Source organism: Paroedura picta, chromosome 5, assembly GCF_049243985.1.
Source record: "Paroedura picta isolate Pp20150507F chromosome 5, Ppicta_v3.0, whole genome shotgun sequence".
In the NCBI taxonomy this organism is placed as follows: Eukaryota; Metazoa; Chordata; class Lepidosauria; order Squamata; family Gekkonidae; genus Paroedura; species Paroedura picta.
The window spans coordinates 130,056,826-130,073,869 of NC_135373.1; the positions used below are offsets into that span (position 1 = coordinate 130,056,826).

Consider the following 17,044-nt stretch of genomic DNA (forward strand, 5'->3'; position numbering starts at 1 on the left):
GGGAGAGGAAGGGAAGGCACTTGCAAGCTGCTTTTGAGACTCCTTCAGATAGTCAAAAGCAGGGTATAAAAATCGTTATTATTTATAATGGATCTGAAGGGCTTTGAAGTCTTTAAATTTCTATATAAATCCCAAGTAGTTGGCTGAGTGGCCCAGACTAGTCTCATCTTATCAAATCTCGGAAACTTAGAAGGATTGATCATGCTTAGTCCTTGGTTAGGAGACTCCCAAGGAAGAAAACCAGTGTTCTCTGCAGAGAATGACAAAACCCACCTGAACTCATATTTGCCTTGAAACCCCCATCAAGGGTTGGCGTGAGATGTTTTTGGCTGGACAGCACAGTTATTTTGATCATCTTGAGTAGCTCTGCTTAGCCAGAGCCTTTTAGAACTGGGAAGCTAAGCAGGGTTGGCCATGGTTTATACTTGAGTGGGAGACCCCCAAGGAGGACGGGGGGGGCTGCCCCTGGGAGGAAATCAAGAGCAAATCATGTCTTGCCTTGAACCCCCTTGAAATGGGTCTCAATAACCAGGGGGCAGCTTAACCACATTTTATTATTACTGCTATCATGAGAAGATTTGTCCCCCATTATTAGTAGTTACCCTGATTCAGAATTTCTAATCGGAATATTTTGTTAAAAATAGGTATGCATTGTTAGGGCACTTCTGTGACACTGCAAAAAACATTATTTCTCGGGCAAATGTATGATTTAAAAGATTCATTTCAGAAAGAACGCAGGCTTTTCAGTATATTGCCTGGTGGAATTTTACCTGATGCATTTCCTTGGCTTTTTTTGGGGTGGGGTATTTTTCTATCCCATGGACCTCAGTGGTTAGTTTAGCTTGGGGTTTTGCAAGACTGGAGGTAGAGAGCGTGAGACAGACAGAGGGTGTGAGCTGAGTGATAAAAGGGATCATAAAATCAACTCGTTGGCAGGTGATTAAGGCTTGTATGTCGCATTTTAATTAAAAACCCAGGAGCATGTTTAGCACTAACGTGGGAATGTGGAGCAAGACGGCAAACACATTATGCAGTACAACACAGTGGGATCCGGCGGATTTTATGTCAGCAGTAGGAATGCCAGTCCCCAGGTGGGACCTGAGGATCACCTAGTTTTACAGCTCATCTCCAGGCAACAGAGATCAGTTCCCCAGGAGAAAAAATTTGGCTGCTTTGGCCGCTGCAGCCGCGCATCCCACCTTACGGACCCAGATTTCTGGCCGCTTTAATATAACACCGTGCAGCCCACCTTCCAAAGCAGCTGTTTTCCCAAGACAAGTGGAGTAAATGTTTGAAATAAACAAGTGATTTTTGTACTCTGGAGAGCAGTTGCCATTCCAGGACATCTCCAGCCCCCACCTGGAGGTTCAGAAAGAAAAGAAACCGTGTAACAGTGGCTCTAAAGATCAAATAAACAATGCCTTCAAAATTGCAAAAAACTGTTTATAAAGTATAATTGAGCAACCATAGGCAGTAAACATATAAATTTATAAATCCTAAGGGGGAGGAATTGTTCTCTCCCTTGGATCATTGAGGGGGGCCTTGTGCAACCTGAACGGTTTACTAGCCGATGTAACAAATTTGTTCATGTTGGAGAATTCTTCTGTGTTTCTATGTTATTATCCCTTTGAGGAATTTGATAATATTACCATATTCTTGTTGGGTCCACTGTAGAAACCACCTTGTAAAACAGGGTATTACCGGATCCTCATCTGGACTTTAGCTCGACCTAACTATTGTACTATACCTGTTGGATTTCTGACTGGACTATTTTTGTACTATACCTGTTGAATTTTTGTATACAAACGTATATGTTTACCGCTTATGTTTATTTAATTATACTTTGTCAACTTTTTTTTTTGGAGACATTATTATTTGATCTTTAGAGCCACTGTTTCCCAGTTTCTTGTCTTTCTGGATTTCTCCATTTGCTGTATGCCCTATTTATTGTTTTTTTGTCTTCCCACCTGGGCGTTGGCAACCTAGGTGATCCATAAATGACTTCTTGGTAGCTTTAGAAGCCATTCGCTTTAACGGAAGTCATTTCCCCATGCCATATTCTGGATCTAGGCCATGGGTGACTTCACAGATTGAAAGCATTGACACTGAACTTCATCCGGACTTGAATCAGGAGTCACTCTAGGGTTTTCAAGACAGGTGCAATCCACTTCAGTTTATTCTCTCGAGTGAAGGGGCTGCGTGTTTTGAACTGGCAGGAGTTTCCCAAACTGTCTTCAAAGGGAGCCCCATGTCGAGCTCCTTAGAACCGAATGGTCTTAAGTATTTATAGTTTTCCCAGCGAGGACCCTGGCCTTGAAAGTCGTTCAAGGCACGTGGTGGTCAGATGAATGAAAGGAACGGACTGAATGAAAACAAAAAAGTGTACGTTCACATGACCTAATGTGTTTGTTTTGCTCGGAGACCGTTCCCTTCGGGAAGAAGCAAACGTCCTTCAAAGACAAGATGGTGCAGAAGTTCAGTGTCTGCAGGGAACCAGGAAACGTCGCCAAGGTTCGAGTAAGGACTGCAGATGTGGTCACACGGAAGGAACATGAAGGGGATCACCAGCACAGTCCTAAACAGAGTTACCCCTTCTAAGGCCATTGGTTTTCAGTGGCCTTAGAAGGGCGCAACTCCACTTAGGATTTCATTGAGCAGGTGTTCCCCCACTTCCCCCAATTTTTTTTTATCATGGATGGGGAAGTTGTTTTGCCCTTCTGAGCTGCAGGCACACAGGTAGTGTTTCTTTGCACATTTCCTTTCTGTATCTGAACATTCAATGACTTTATTAATTGGGGAAAAAACACATGAGATACATGTCAAAAGATACGCTGTGATGCTATTAAGATCAAAGTGGCCAAGGGTGAAATCGGCAACCTCCTGGCTCACATGCAAAGATGAAAGCAAACCTTGGCTGAATCCACATAGAAGTCGTCCTTCCCCCCCATCATCCACTCTAGCTGTGCCGTTTTGTTTGTTTGTTCCCACATGATGTCATCATTTCAGCTCAGTTGCCAGTGAGCGGCCCATTTTCTCCACTAAAACGGCTGCCAGTCCTGCCCTTCACAAAGTCCCAGACAGGGGAAGTTCAGCAAGAGCAGATCTTCCATCCCTTCTCCTTCCTCCCCTAGCGGTGAGGCCACCTGCTATGGTGGATGTTATCGTTGGCTTCGACCATAAGCCCCACGGAAGAGTTCCATCTCACAGGCCCCGCAGAACTGATTGAGGCCCCACAGGGCCCTGATTTCTCCTGGGAGCTCATTCCACCAAGCTTGGACCAACGCCAAATTCACATCTATCAGGCTGGGACCCTGGGCAGATGTTGTGATGATCTCAATGCTCTTAGTGGGTGGAGGGTTGCTGGGGAGGGTATGGTGATGGCAACATCCTTAATTCCCCCTCCGCTTTCTGGATTATTATTTGCAAAGTTCCTGAAGTTAATCTTTTCTGTATAGATGACTACACTGGGACCCCCCAATACCTTAGAATCATAGAATCATAGAGTTGGAAGGGACCTCTTGGGTCATCTAGTCCAGCCCCCTGCACTATGCAGGACACTCCCAACCCTATCGCTCATCCACTGCAACCTGCCACCCCCTGAAACCTTCACAGAATCAGCCTCTCCGTCAGATGGCTATCTAGCCTCTGTTTAGAAGTTTCCAAAGATGGAGAACCCATCACCTCCTGAGGAACCCTGTTCCACTGAGAAACCACTCTAACTGGCAGGAACTTCTTCCGGATGACTAGCATTCCATTCTTCTGAAGCGGCTCTCTCCAAATATATTTCTAAAATGTATAGTGTTGTGTTGTCCAGCAGTGTTATGATGAGAAGAAGAAGAAGAGTTGGTTTTGATACCCCGCTTTTCACTGCCCGAAGGAGTCTCAAAGCGGCTTACAATCACCTTCCCTTCCTCTCCCCACAACAGACACCCTGTGAGGGAGGTTGGGTAGAGAGACCCCTGACAGGACTGCTGTATGAGAACAGCTCTATCAGGGCTGGGACGAGCCCAAGGCCACCCAGCTGGCTGTGTGTGGAGGAGGAGCGGGGAATCAAACCCGGCTCGCCAGATTAGAAGCCGCCGCTCTTAACCACTGCACCAAGCTGGCTCATGCATAGACTGCTTACCTTTTTGAAAAGGTAAGCAGTGAATCATGACGGTAGCGTGATAACAATAGGGCAGAGGGCATGATAACTACAGGGCAGTCTGTAGCCAATGTGAAAGCAAAGCCACAGCTACCGAGGGTAAATAAAAAAAAAACCAATTGCTCAATGTCATGCGGAATCTCTGTTGCACATTTGTGCTGGCAACAAGGCCTTCCCAGTCCCCCTCCCCATGCGAAACCAGCCCTTTAGTGAAATGAGAATTGGCATTGTATATTATAACGGGGAAAGCGTTGGGTAGCCAACTGCTCTCCTCTCTTTCTCCGCTCTTACAAGCCCCGTGCCGGCATAAAACGAGCCTAAGCGACAGCCAACGCCCCTTTCTTTTCCAAATGTTTCTGAGCAGGGTTTGATAGGAAACAGATTTGTTTTCCTTCATGACGGACTAAGAATCTCTAATTCTTCTCGATATTGCGGGAGAATGCTTGACATAGCTGTAGGCGGAGGATGCCAGTTTAAACAACTCGTGCCGGGGTAAGGACGGCTGCTGGATTGTTCCACTTTTCGAAAGCCGGGAGAGGGAGCGCTAGAGAGAAATTGGAAAGCTCTTCTTTCTTCCCCGGGGTTGCTTGCTTGTGGTCCAGCGGATGCCGTAATGTACATGAAATTGAAGCTAAGCATTCTGTATTTGCAAAACATTCCACTTGTGGGTATAAGAAAACACCAAAGCATCAGCTGTCTAGGGCAGGGGTAGTCAAACTGCGGCCCTCCAGATGTTCATGGACTACCATTCCCAGAAGCCCCTGCCAGCGAATGCTGGCAGGGGCTTCTGGGAATGGTAGTCCATGGACATCTGGAGGGCCGCAGTTTGACTACCCCTGGTCTAGGGTTGGGAAATGCCTGGAGATTTTGGGGGTGGATTCGGGAATGGGTGGGATTTGGTGCAGGGAGGGACCTCGGTGGAATATAATGCTCGGTTGAATATAATGCCACCCTCCGAAGCAGCCATTTTCTCCAGCGGAACTGATCTCTTTAGTCTGGAGATAAGCTATAATTCCAGGGGATCCCCAAGTCCCACCTGTGAGTGGCATCCACCTAGGCAACATTCCGCAATCCAGAATATTAATCTCAAATAAGGTTGCTAACTTCCAGGTGGTGTTGCCACCCTTACAATGGATCTCCAGGCAATGGAGATCAGGGCTGGTTCTGCACTTATTTCCTCACCCCCCCCCGCCCCCCTGTCGATCCTGCTGAATTCAGATCGATTTGAACCTGAGTCTTTCTCCTTCCTCTTCCCCCCTCCCCTGAATTGAAACAGAAAGCCTTCTGCACTTGATTGGGGAAGCTCAGAGCGGAGTCACAAAGCTGGTCACAAAGCTGAACTACCTTTCCTAAACTGGCAAAGGGGGGTGGGGGAGTCGGTTGAAGTCCGGCCGGCGCTAGTGCTTTATTTCTTCTCTCTCAGAGAATGAGGCAAATCGCTACTGAGAGAAGTGTGGACTAGAGTACAGTCACTTTAAAACAGGGAGGAAAGCCTTGCAACTGGGAACTAGGAAGTCTTTTAACTGCCGCCCTGGCCAATCAGTGAAGACTATGTTGGAGCAGGAAGTTAATTTGTAAAAAGCAGAAATCTACACACTTACTGATGGTGGTTTTTCAAATATTGCAGCTTATATCCACTCCGGGATATCATGGGGGAAAGGTAGGGTCACTGCGGATCAATCATGCATGTTGCAGAGGGAATATTTAAATGCCCCAAATCAAAATGGAAATCGAATTCAGTGTAGAAGGGAGGGATTTATTCAGGCTGGGAGTGGGTAAAAAGCCCCGTGCAGACTCAACCCAGGTTCTGTGGAGAAAATGAGTGCTTTGGAGGGTGGACTATATGGCCTTCAACTCAGCAGAAGCCCTCAAAGCTCACCCCCAGGTTCCACCCCCAAATGTTTAGGAATTTCGCAACTTCAAATTGGCAACTCCATTTGCCAAGATGTATTTTGTTGTTGATTCTGTATAAGCAGATGTCTGCAGCTTCATGCGTTGTACCATTTGCATCTGGGCTTTCTCCAGATTCTTCTCATGGCAAATATGTCGTTCTTAAACTTTGTTTTATTTATTCAGGGGACTTGTAACTGCCTCTCCAGAGAACTGATCGAAGGGGTGGGGGACACAAGTAAAAACAATACCATAAAACATAAAAAACATAAATGATTGGTATTAAAAACAAGCTATTAAGCCGTGCTGGTGCCCTGGACTATGTCAAGGGTAAAAGGCCCCATAGCATTAACTAATACTAATTTCATCTTTTTTTTTGGGGGGGGGAGTTCATATATGTGAATTTAGAGGCCCCTCCGAATTTGAGGCTGTGAACTGCAGTTTACTTAGCATGTGGATCAATCCTGCTGCATTGCACCACATCTCATGTTGGAGCCTTAATCCAGCAACCTCCTTAATTTCTGTGCTGGGCACGGTATGAGTGCCACACAGGCCAGATTAGCTGCTCTGAAATGTTTGGTCCCAAATGACACCTAGTGCTTTCGTGTTTAATCAAGGAAGATCAAGATGGAAATCTGGATATTCGACACAGGAGACGTCATTTGTGTATTCTCGCCACACGCACAATAATATTGTGGTATCTTCATGGCATGGGAAGGGAAAGATTGTTGATGAAAAGATGGGCATTGTTTAGAATTTAATTTCCGCCTGCAAGGAAATGGTCCCTCCTTCAGTTTCCCATGAGCCTCAAGAGTAATAACATGATCTTACAGCGTACACATTTGGAGGAAGATCATAAAAATCCCTTCTCCGCATCTTGGACCCTGGTTACTCTTTCTCAGTCTACCAGACCTCATAGGATTACCAACCTCCATGTGACTTCTGGAGAAGACGACCGCTTTGGAAGATGGAATCTATGGCATTATACCCTACTGAAGTCCCTTCGCTCTCCTAACCCCTTCCTCCACTCAAGCTCCACCCAAATCTCTGGGTATTTCCCAACCCAAATGTGGCAACCCTAAATTTTAGGAGGATAAGACAGAGAGGGAGAGAGACAGCTGTGTTCGCCATCCTAGTTTCCTGGGAGGAAGGTCATGATTAAAATGTATTAAATAAATAATGTTAATTACATTATTGTACAAAATAAATAACTATTAGCATTCCTTTAATGAGTGGACCCTGCTCTTGCATCTGCAGCCTGATATAACTATATCCGAGCAGTTCTGTGGTCAGCCTCTATCGGATTTCATCATATCCCCAGACTACATAGATTGATTATTCTTTATTTAAAACTTGTATTCCATTTCTCCCGGAGAAAATGGCAGCTTTGAAAGGTGGACTGCATGGCATTAGACCCCAGCAAGGTCCTTCCCCTCCCCAAACCCCAATTTTCCAAGCACCCACCTTCAAATCTCCAGATAATTCTGATCCCAGTTGGCAACCCTCATTCTTGAACATCTTGTAGACCTTTGCTGATTTCCATCGTCTTCTGAGGATCAGGCCCTGTGCCTTGGCGACTGCAAAAAAGATATTTGAGGGAGGTCTCAACTAGGGCTATCTATGGATGACAAAATGTGCAAAATGTGCAGATGCTAATTTACATCCATAAATATCCACAAAATTAGTATAATGCCAACAGTAATAAAATCTCCTCTAGCGGAGAAAAAAAAGAATTGATTTTATACCCCACTTTTCTCTACCTGAAGGAGTCTCACAGTGGCTTACAAAAGTCTTCCCTCCCTTTCCCCACCACAAGGTACCTTGTGAGGCTGAAAGAGCTCTGAGGGAACTGTGACTGGCCCAAAGTCGCCAAATGGGTTTTGTGTGGAGAAAGAAAAGGTTTTTTAGACCCTGCTTTTCTCTACCCCCAAGGAGTCCCAAAGTGGCTTACAATCCCTTCCTCTCCCCACAACAGGCACCTTGTGAGGTATTTGGGGCTGAGAGAGCTCTGAGGGAACTGTGCCTGGCACAGGGCCACCCAGCAGGCTTCATATGGAAGAGGAGTGGGGAATCACGCGGTTCTCCAGATTAGGAGAACTCTAAACCACTACACCACACACTTGCTCATGCTGGATGTGCGGGGGGGGGGGGGAGAGCTCATAAAGATTTAAGGATGAAGCCTGGGGAGGATAGGGAGGTCAGTGGGGTACAATGTCATAAAAGGTAAAGGTAAAGGTATCCCCGGTGCAAGCACCAGGTCATGTCTGACCCTTGGGGTGACGCTCTCTAGCGTTTTCACGGCAGACTCAATACGGGGTGGTTTGCCAGTGCCTTCCCCAGTCATTACCGTTTACCCCCCAGCAGCAAGCTGGGTACTCGTTTTACCGACCTCGGAAGGATGGAAGGCTGAGTCAACCTTGAGCCGGCTGCTGGGATCGAACTCCCAGCCTCATGGGCAGAACTTTCAGACTGCATGTCTGCTGCCTTATCACTCTGCGCCACAAGAAGCTCTACAATGTCATACAGTCCACTAAAGTTTCCGCTTTTTCCAAGAGAACTCATCTCTGTAGTCTGGAGTGGAGCTGTGATTTTTATTTTTATTTTTTTTTGGGGGGGGGTTCCAGGTCCCTCTTGGAGGCTGGCAACCCTATCAGATGCAAAGGTTCCCTCCCTCCTCTTCCCTCCCATCCCTTGGCTGTGCTCAAATATTGAAACTCCAAGAGAGGCGTATTTCCCTTCCCCTTTCACCCCCCCCCCCCGAATCACTAGCGGTGTGAATAAACCGTACTAAAAATTGCAGTTAAAAACCAGACAACTTGAACCAAGTCACGGACCGACGTTTTGCTTTCGTCTCTTTACGAAAGAGCAATCGGTTCAGAAAACTGTGTCTCTCTCCCCCCCCCCCCCCCTTCTCGTTGCAAACTTGGACTAAGGAGTTGGAAATTTTTGCAGGAGGAGGGGGAAAAGGAATGAGGGCACCCAGAGAGTGCAGCGTCTAGGCTAGAATTCCAGAGGAAGTTGTGGGCCTCCAGCCCTGCACAGGAAGCAATCTTGGAGTGGGCCTTAAATGCCAGATTCCAGGCAGAGTTTAACTAACCACTGACAGCTTTGTAAACAAAGCCGGGGACAAAAAGAGAACAGCTTTCCCTTTTCTGGTAGTCATTTTTAGTTTAGGGGGCCTTGCGGGAGTATTCTCCTATATTTGTCTCGATGGGATATAAACCAAAGGCTGAAAGAAGTCTGCCTATGAAGGGAGTATAAAAAGGGGAGCAGATATTTTATGGAGTAAATCATCGAGGAGAAGGTAGGTGCATGATTGGACTTCAGGGATGAAGCGACCCACCTTCCCCCCCTCTCCCAAAAACACCCCTTTGGCTTGGCTTTGTGAAACCGGATTGAAAATCCCCTTTTTGCTAAATGATATTTTAAAATCCCCCAAAGTTGTTCCCCCTCTCTTTACCTCCTTTCTCTCTCTTTGGTCTTTCCGTGTTGCCTCTTTTTATCTTTGTTGTTGGTGAAGTAAAATATCTTTCGAGTCCCGAGGACGTTTGGCCCGGGAAAATCCGCGGTAAAAAGCAAGACGCAAATCCTGCTATTTATTTTTCTTTGGCTACGCCCGCAAAAGACCTGTGAGACGATGCATTTATATCTAAATTGTGGCAAATATGTTGTGCTCATGTTGCTTAGAGCCATCGTGTGACGAAGGACCGTGTACGCACTGTTTTGTTAATATGAAGGCAATGTTAGTGGGAATGCAGTAATAGGTTTTTTTAAAACCCAAATATGTGGCTAACAAGCATAATAAGGTTACAGTAAAATGTGTTGTCTCTGCTTCAACCCAAGGAGACGAATTCCGAAATGGGCTGTATTTACTACACTAGGCATCTAATGTTCTTTATTTCTGCACTGGGGGGGTGGGTGGGTTCAAAGGTATTGTGAAGATGGGAAGGGGGGAGTGGGAAAGGAATATAGAACCTGGAGCTGAAGATGTAAGTCAAATGGGAACTGAAATTTTGGCCCCGTTAATGGGAGGCATCTTTAAACGCCCTGTTTAGTCCTACTAAATGGTTTCCTTCTCTCCTTTCCCCCCCTCAGTTAAAGTTCTGCCTGTTTGAGAGGCTTAACCAGAGCTTCGATACGAGCCATGGACGACTTTGAACGTCGCAGAGAGCTCAGGAGGCAGAAACGAGAGGAGATGCGTCTGGAAGCGGAGAGGTGAGTAATTTTATTTTGGAAATTCTGTCTGCGGTTCAATTTGTGTGTTGTGTGTGTGTGTGTGTGATTTAGCATTGTCTTTGAGACTTCCTCCGGTTAAATATATGAAGAACGGCTGCCAATCACCAGACCTTGCTTCCCACATTGTTTACAAAACCAGGAATCGGGAACGTTGTGGATTTCTAAGTGAGCTCGACGTCATCTTGACCACTAGGCCTTTTCTGGAAACTGCCGTTGCCACCTATTGTGTCTTGGGGAGGTGAGGGGTGGCAATGACTCAACTGCAAAGAGAAGACACTTACGAATCCCGTTGGGAATGTTTATATGCTTTTATTCGACAGGAACAGGAGAAGCTGGTAATAGCCGTGTTTAAAATGTCTAATTACTGTCATGTAGGAGCAATTGTGCTTGAGAGCCTAAGACGAAATTACAGGGTGTTTGAGCTGAAGCTAGTGGGGAACGTGTGTGTGTTTTTTAAAAAAAATGTGTCCTAACAGTATATTATGGAACAGTAAATGCCCCGCACTTATTATTAGTGGATAGAATTTCTAATTTCGGTGCAGCCTTTCAGACGAAGTCCAAAGGAACTCATTTCTGCTTGTTTGCTTTCGTATGACATCACTGGAAAGGAAAGCAGAATTTGAGGCCGTGATATTTACACCAGGGATAGTCAAGTTGGAGTCCACGGGGCCTGATCTACCCCCATCTGGCTCCCAGCAAAATCTGTAATCTCCACCCTGGTGGATTATTAATGCATCTTGGTCACTTTCCTCGGAGATGACGTATAGACCAGGGGCGCTTTATGTGTCCTTGTCCCCACTTAGTGTGAATAGTCACAACATTTTTGCTGGATTTCCTTACCTCTGGTATCTGAGGCCCAATCTGGGTGTTATGTCTGGCACAAATCAGGTTCTCCTAACTTGACTGTGGTGTTTTCCCAAGCTCACCAGGGCCTGATTCACCTCGGGTGTGAGGGAGGAGGGAGGAAGGGGCTCAGCCTTCCTCCTGCAACACTCATAGGATTGCCAACTCTGGGTTAGGAAACACATGGAGATTTGGGGGTGGAGACTGGGGAGGACCTGGGTATAATGTCATGGAGTCCACCTCTGAAAGCGGACATTTTCTCCAGGGATCATCTGGAGATCAGTTATGTCTAATCGGGTGTAAAAAGTAGCCAACGGCTCCAGCATGCCAGGAACAGAAAAGGCCGGAATGAAAATAAGGGTCACAAATACAATAAAAAACAAAAGAAACAATACAGGTCAAGTCGTACATCCATCTTTCTTCCATTGGATGCTGCCTGATACTGCTTTTAGTGACTCGCAAACTATGGAATGAAATATTCTCTTGAAACGAATATTCTAATCAGAGTATCAAACTAGGGCTTGGATGGAATGATCACTTTTCGTTTTGTTCGCATGAGTCGAGATGGAAGAGGGAGGGCATTCTGAGGGTTCCAGCTTTGGGGTGGAGATTTTGATGGTGGGGCCTAAGGACAATGAGGTTTGGGGGAAGGAATAGATTTCAATGGGGTATAATGCTATAGAGCAGGGGTAGTCAACCTGAGGTCCTCCAGATGTCCATGGACTACAATTCCCATGAATCATGGGAATTGTAGTCCATGGACATCTGGAGGACCACAGGTTGACTACCCCAGCTATAGAGTAAGCCTTTCCATAGCAGCCATTTTCTCTGGTTAAATTGGAGATCAGCTGAAACACAAGGAGTTCCCCAGGAGTTTCCACCTGGAAACTAAACCAAAGAAGAAAACCAACCAGATGGCATTACAGATGAAATAAAATCTTTTTATGCCCAACGATTTTATATTCCATTTTTTTATTGTTCAAAAGTTCTTGTAGGTAGAATAGGGTCAAGCCAGAATGGTATCTAGATAGAATCATAGAATCATAGAGTTGGAAGGGACCTTATGGGGCATCTAGTCCAACCCCCTGCACTATGTAGGACACTCACAACCCTTTCGCTCATCCACTGTAACCTGCCACCCCCTTGAACGTTCACAGAATCAGCCTCTCCGTCAGATGGCTATCCAGCCTCTGTTTAAAAATTTCCAAAGATGGAGGAAAAATTTCCACCTCCCAAGGAAGCCTGTTCCCCTGAGAAACCACTCTAACTGTCAGGAACTTCTGCCTGATGTTTAGACGGAATTTCTTTTGAATTAATTTCATCCCATTGGATCTGGTCCATCCCTCTGGGTCCATACCTCTGCTCCATCCTCTATATGGCAGCCTTTTAAATACTTGAAGATGGTTATCAGATCCCCTCTCAGTCACCTCCTCTCCAGGCTAAACAGACTAAGCTCACCCAACCTTTTCTCATACATCTTGGTCTCCAAACCCCTCACCATCTTTGTTGCCCTCCTCAGGACATGCTGCAGTTTGTCTAGATAGTTATACCGTGTTCAAGGACTAAGCCTGTCCTCTGTGGCTTCCCATTGATTCTCACCTTTCTTCCACATACTCTCTCCAAACTCATATATTGTAGTTTTCAAACACTGTACTCTCATTCAAGATATCTGAGTAGCAATTGTATTCAGTACAACCCAGCCATAGGCTCTTCGGAGGTGCTGAGGAATCAGAGCAATGGGGATCTGGTTGGTTTTCTTCTTCGATTTTAACTTCATAGACTGACCTGCCTTTGTCTGCCCATATAGAAGTGCATGAGCCAGTGGATCCCCCATTCGAACCCCTTTGGTGTGAGGCCATCACCTCAGAAGCACACTTCTTTCTCTCCAGGGATACTTCCTACGGTGTGCCAGCAGAACCCTGTGAGAAAGGTTAGGCTGAGAAGGAGTAGGTGGCTGGGTCAAGGTCACCCAGGAGGGTTCGTGGTTGAAAGTCAGATCGGATGGCGGATGACCATGTTGATCTTTGCATTATTTCAGCCACCACATGAAGTTGAAATTCCGGGCTGAAATTCTGTTCCAGCCCTGCAAGTTTCACGAATCAGAATCCCCTACTCTACGCTGGATCTCAGGCTCCTTACCTCTCCCTTATATAATGCAGTATGTTCAAACAGTTGCACGGATTTTTATGGTGATTTAGAATGTGTTTGACTAGAAACATAAAGACATTGTGAAAAATGACGCTTTTATCACATACACCTTCCATGTTCTCAACAAGTCTCCATCTTTTTTTATCTGTTTGTTACCATGTTGAGCTTTATGAAATGGAAAGGATTCAAGAAGAGTCCTCTGTGTAAGGAGTGGCTGCATCTGCTTTTCATTCTCTTTGGCCAGTGGAAGGTCTCTGGGTTTTTTACACTTCAGCTCTTCAGTCTCCCCTCCACCCTTCCCCAATCTGTTTCCAAGGTAGAGCCATGTTTCTTGTTGGTAGGGGTTGATTTCCATCCCACATCCACACTGGAAAAACTGTGTCCTTCTTGAACTAACGCATATAGGAGGACATGCCCTTTTGATAAATTCACCGCAGCTGGAAATTCACCAACTGGACTTCCTTCTGGCGCAGATACTTGACAATTACCAAATTTGGATTGCTCACTTCAGCAACTTTTTCTGTTGCCTGGCATTATCAACCAAAAGTCCTCCTTTTAACTCAGATTGTGATCAAAACCAGACCTTCCCCACAACGCTATGGGTCCACTTTTTAACCTGGCTGGTGCTGCTGTAGTTGCTGTTCTCTATCTCTTCTTCCCTTCAGTGGCAGGAACATTTGGGATTATAATGCTCTTAGGACAGGGGTAATCAAACTGCAGCCCTCCAGATGTCCATGGACTACAATTCCAAGCTTGCAGGAGCGCATGGGAATTGTAGTCCATGGACATCTGGAGGGCCGCAGTTGACTACCTCTGTCTTAGGGTGTCAAGGCAGCATCCAGCACCCTGGAGAAGGGAGGAGGGAGAGAGAAGAAGACCCTTCCTCTGCCACCACTACATCCTAAGACAGGGGTCCCTAGCCTTTTCGAGCCTGCAGTCACTTTTGGAATTCTGGCGGAGCACTGTGGGTGCAGCCACAAAATGGCTGCCATATAATCTCTGCCGCAGGAGGTAGATGACAGAGATCAGTTCCCCTGGATGAAGTGGCTGCTTTGGAGAGGGTGGATTCTATGGAAGTAGATCCTCCTGAAGTCCCCTCCCAAAAATCTGCCCTCGCTAGGCTCCACCCACCAAATATCCCTCCTAAGTATGAAAGTCCCTCACAACAACAACAACAATCCAAATTTCTTTGTATCCCACACCTTCCAAATGCTCTGGGTGGGTAACAGCATCCAAACATATACAAAAATTAAAAAATTAAAACATTCCAGTATACAAAAAATCATGCCCTTGACTAAAATCCCGAATGGGGGAAGTTTGGCAGGAGCCCATCTTCCACATCCTTCTCCCCTCTCCCCTAGCAGAGAAACCAGCAGTTCTATGGTGGATGTTATTTTTGGCCTCAACCATGAGCTGGGTGGAATAGCTCTGTTTTATAGGCCCTGCAGAACTGAACTAAGTATGCCATCTCCCTTCCCTTCCCTTCCCTTCCCTTCCCTTCCCTTCCCTTCCCTTCCCTTCCCTTCCCTTCCCTTCCCTTCCCTTCCCTTCCCTTCCCTTCCCTTCCCTTCCCTTCCCTTCCCTTCCTCCTTCCCTTCCCTTCCCTTCCCTTCCCTTCCCTTCCCTTCCCTTCCCTTCCCTTCCCTTCCCTTCCCTTCCCTTCCCTTCCCTTCCCTTCCCCTCCCCTCCCCTCTCCTCCCTTCCCCCTTCCCTTCCCTTCCCTTCTCCTCCCTTCCCTTCCCTGTGAATAATACCTTTCTGCTGCCTTTTGAATGGGAATGGGATGATTGCCTTTAGGAGAGAGACAACCCGCCCCCCCTTACACACAAAATGATTCTATTGGTCAAATGAAGCCATACCCTGGCCTCAGTTCCCCATCTGTCAAATAACATTCAAGCTTAGAAGCACATTCCGTTTCCTTGACTCCAGAACGACGGATGTAGCTCAGCCTTCCATGAATACATTCGCAGAGAAGCCGAGCGTGAAGGCTCGGTCTGAAACAGCATATTTGGGGAAATGTAGACGTTCCAGCCGTCAGCTGATTGAAGATTGATTAGTCGTGGTATTGCAACTAATTAAGCACTGGTAGAAAATCTGCCGCATTTCCACATTTTAATACACACTGGGGATTTTACATGAATTCCGCGCTGTTCGTGTCTGGCTTGAATTATGCTAATTCAGCAGAAATGGGTGCCATGATCACTGACGTTTAAAATTCTTCCGCCCGTGTGTGACCGGCATCCAAGATGGCTGCAATTGGTAAGGCATGTCGTCTTTTAAAAACTTTGGCACTGGTTGTTTAAAACTGTCAGTGTGCGGAGAATTTTACTCTTGACTTTCACAGCTCGCAATATCGGTGTCTTTCCTAAGTTGAGTTTTAACACATCCTTGGGAGCGCAAGATGGGCAGCTGCGTGCAGCAGCAGAGAAGAGCAAGAGACCAGTAGCACCTTAAAGACTAACAAAATGTGTCAAGGGGTTCAGTTTTTGTAAGTTGTGCTCATTTCTTTAGGTACAGCTAACATGTGTCTAATGATGTTTGTCTTGATGGGGCTCTTGGAGTCTTGCTCTCTTCCACATCCCTGATAGTTATCTCTGTAAGTTTTCTGTTGTTTCCCCCAATGAGACCAGCGGACCGAAGAATGGCTTAGAACAAACTTTAATGGGAAGAACAACTGGAACATCTTGTACTGCAATCTCTTGCCTTTGTTCTAGAATTAGCTGAATCCACAGTTGGGAAAGCCCTCAAGTATTCAAAGTCAGAGTCAAACACCTTTATTGGCATAAACATAGCAAAACATCTATATAAAAGACAAGGCCATTCAGATCCCAGGTCACTTGGACCGTTTATGCACTGGAGGTTTCATGCCAGGCTGCAAGCTGGAGTTTTAGTCGTGGCAGGTTACCCCACCTCTTCCTGCACCCACATGGGGAGCACTTGGCCTGGTGCACATCATCTGCCCCTGATTTGTGCTCCTGCACAGGAGCTGGGGCAGTAAAGTTCCCAGTGCATAAACGGTCTTGGAGAAAATCCCATGGAGGAATTTGGCAATGCCTTCGGTTACTTGAGGATTGTGATCCAGTAACAGAGAGTGCACTACTGTAGAGGGACAGTAAATCTTGATTGCCCCCATGAGAGGATGTATGTAGCGTTCTCTGAGATGGTTGTCTTGCTTACAGAAGAGGAGAACGTGTTCCACTAACTCAGGTTTCTTGGCAGGACATGAGCAGTGTTGGCATATCGGGTTTTAGCATATCGACCTTTAGTCCCTGCCGTTGGTAGGAGGTTTAGCCTTGCTAGCATAAAAAATTGCTTCAAGGAAGACGATTTTTACGCTCAAGTATTATTGTATACATAAGAGGATCTCTAAATGATAAACTCTGTGACGGGGTGGCCCACCACACTGTAGAGCAGCCTTTCTCAACATTTTGTTATCACTGGGAAAGCCCTGAAACAGTCTTAAGGCTTCAAGAAACCCCTGAAGTGGGATCATGCAAAATATGGTTGGAAGTACATCCCCATCTGGGGCCCTTCCCCTTCCCACTCACTCTAAGCCCATCATTGGCCATTTTGGGAGGAAGGGTAGGTCAACATGACCATATATGTATATAAGGTAAAGGTATCCCCTGTGCAAGTACCGAGTCATATCTGACCCTTGGGGCGATGCCCTCCAGCGTCTTCATGGCAGACTCAATACGGGGTGGTTTGCCAGTGCCTTCCCCAGTCATTACCTTTTACCCCCCCAGCAAGCTGGGTACTCATTTTACCGACCTCCGAAGGATG

At 46.3% G+C, this 17,044-nt stretch overlaps 1 protein-coding gene across 7 annotated transcripts in view; it reads left to right on the forward strand.

Annotated features, from left to right (window-relative positions):
• Positions 1 to 17,044, forward strand: part of CALD1 (caldesmon 1) — a 193,193-nt gene that overhangs the window by 80,373 nt on the left and 95,776 nt on the right. For 6 of the 7 annotated variants that reach the window (XR_013231459.1, XM_077340692.1, XM_077340694.1 and 3 more), the window contains exon 2: positions 10,130 to 10,249. Coding sequence is in view for 6 of the 7 variants with exons in the window: in XM_077340692.1 (XP_077196807.1) it covers positions 10,179 to 10,249 (71 nt within the window). In the remaining variant the exon portion in view is untranslated. Of the gene's footprint in view, positions 1 to 9,045; positions 9,339 to 10,129; positions 10,250 to 17,044 lie in introns of those variants that run through there. The other variant, XM_077340693.1, reaches the window with a different exon arrangement.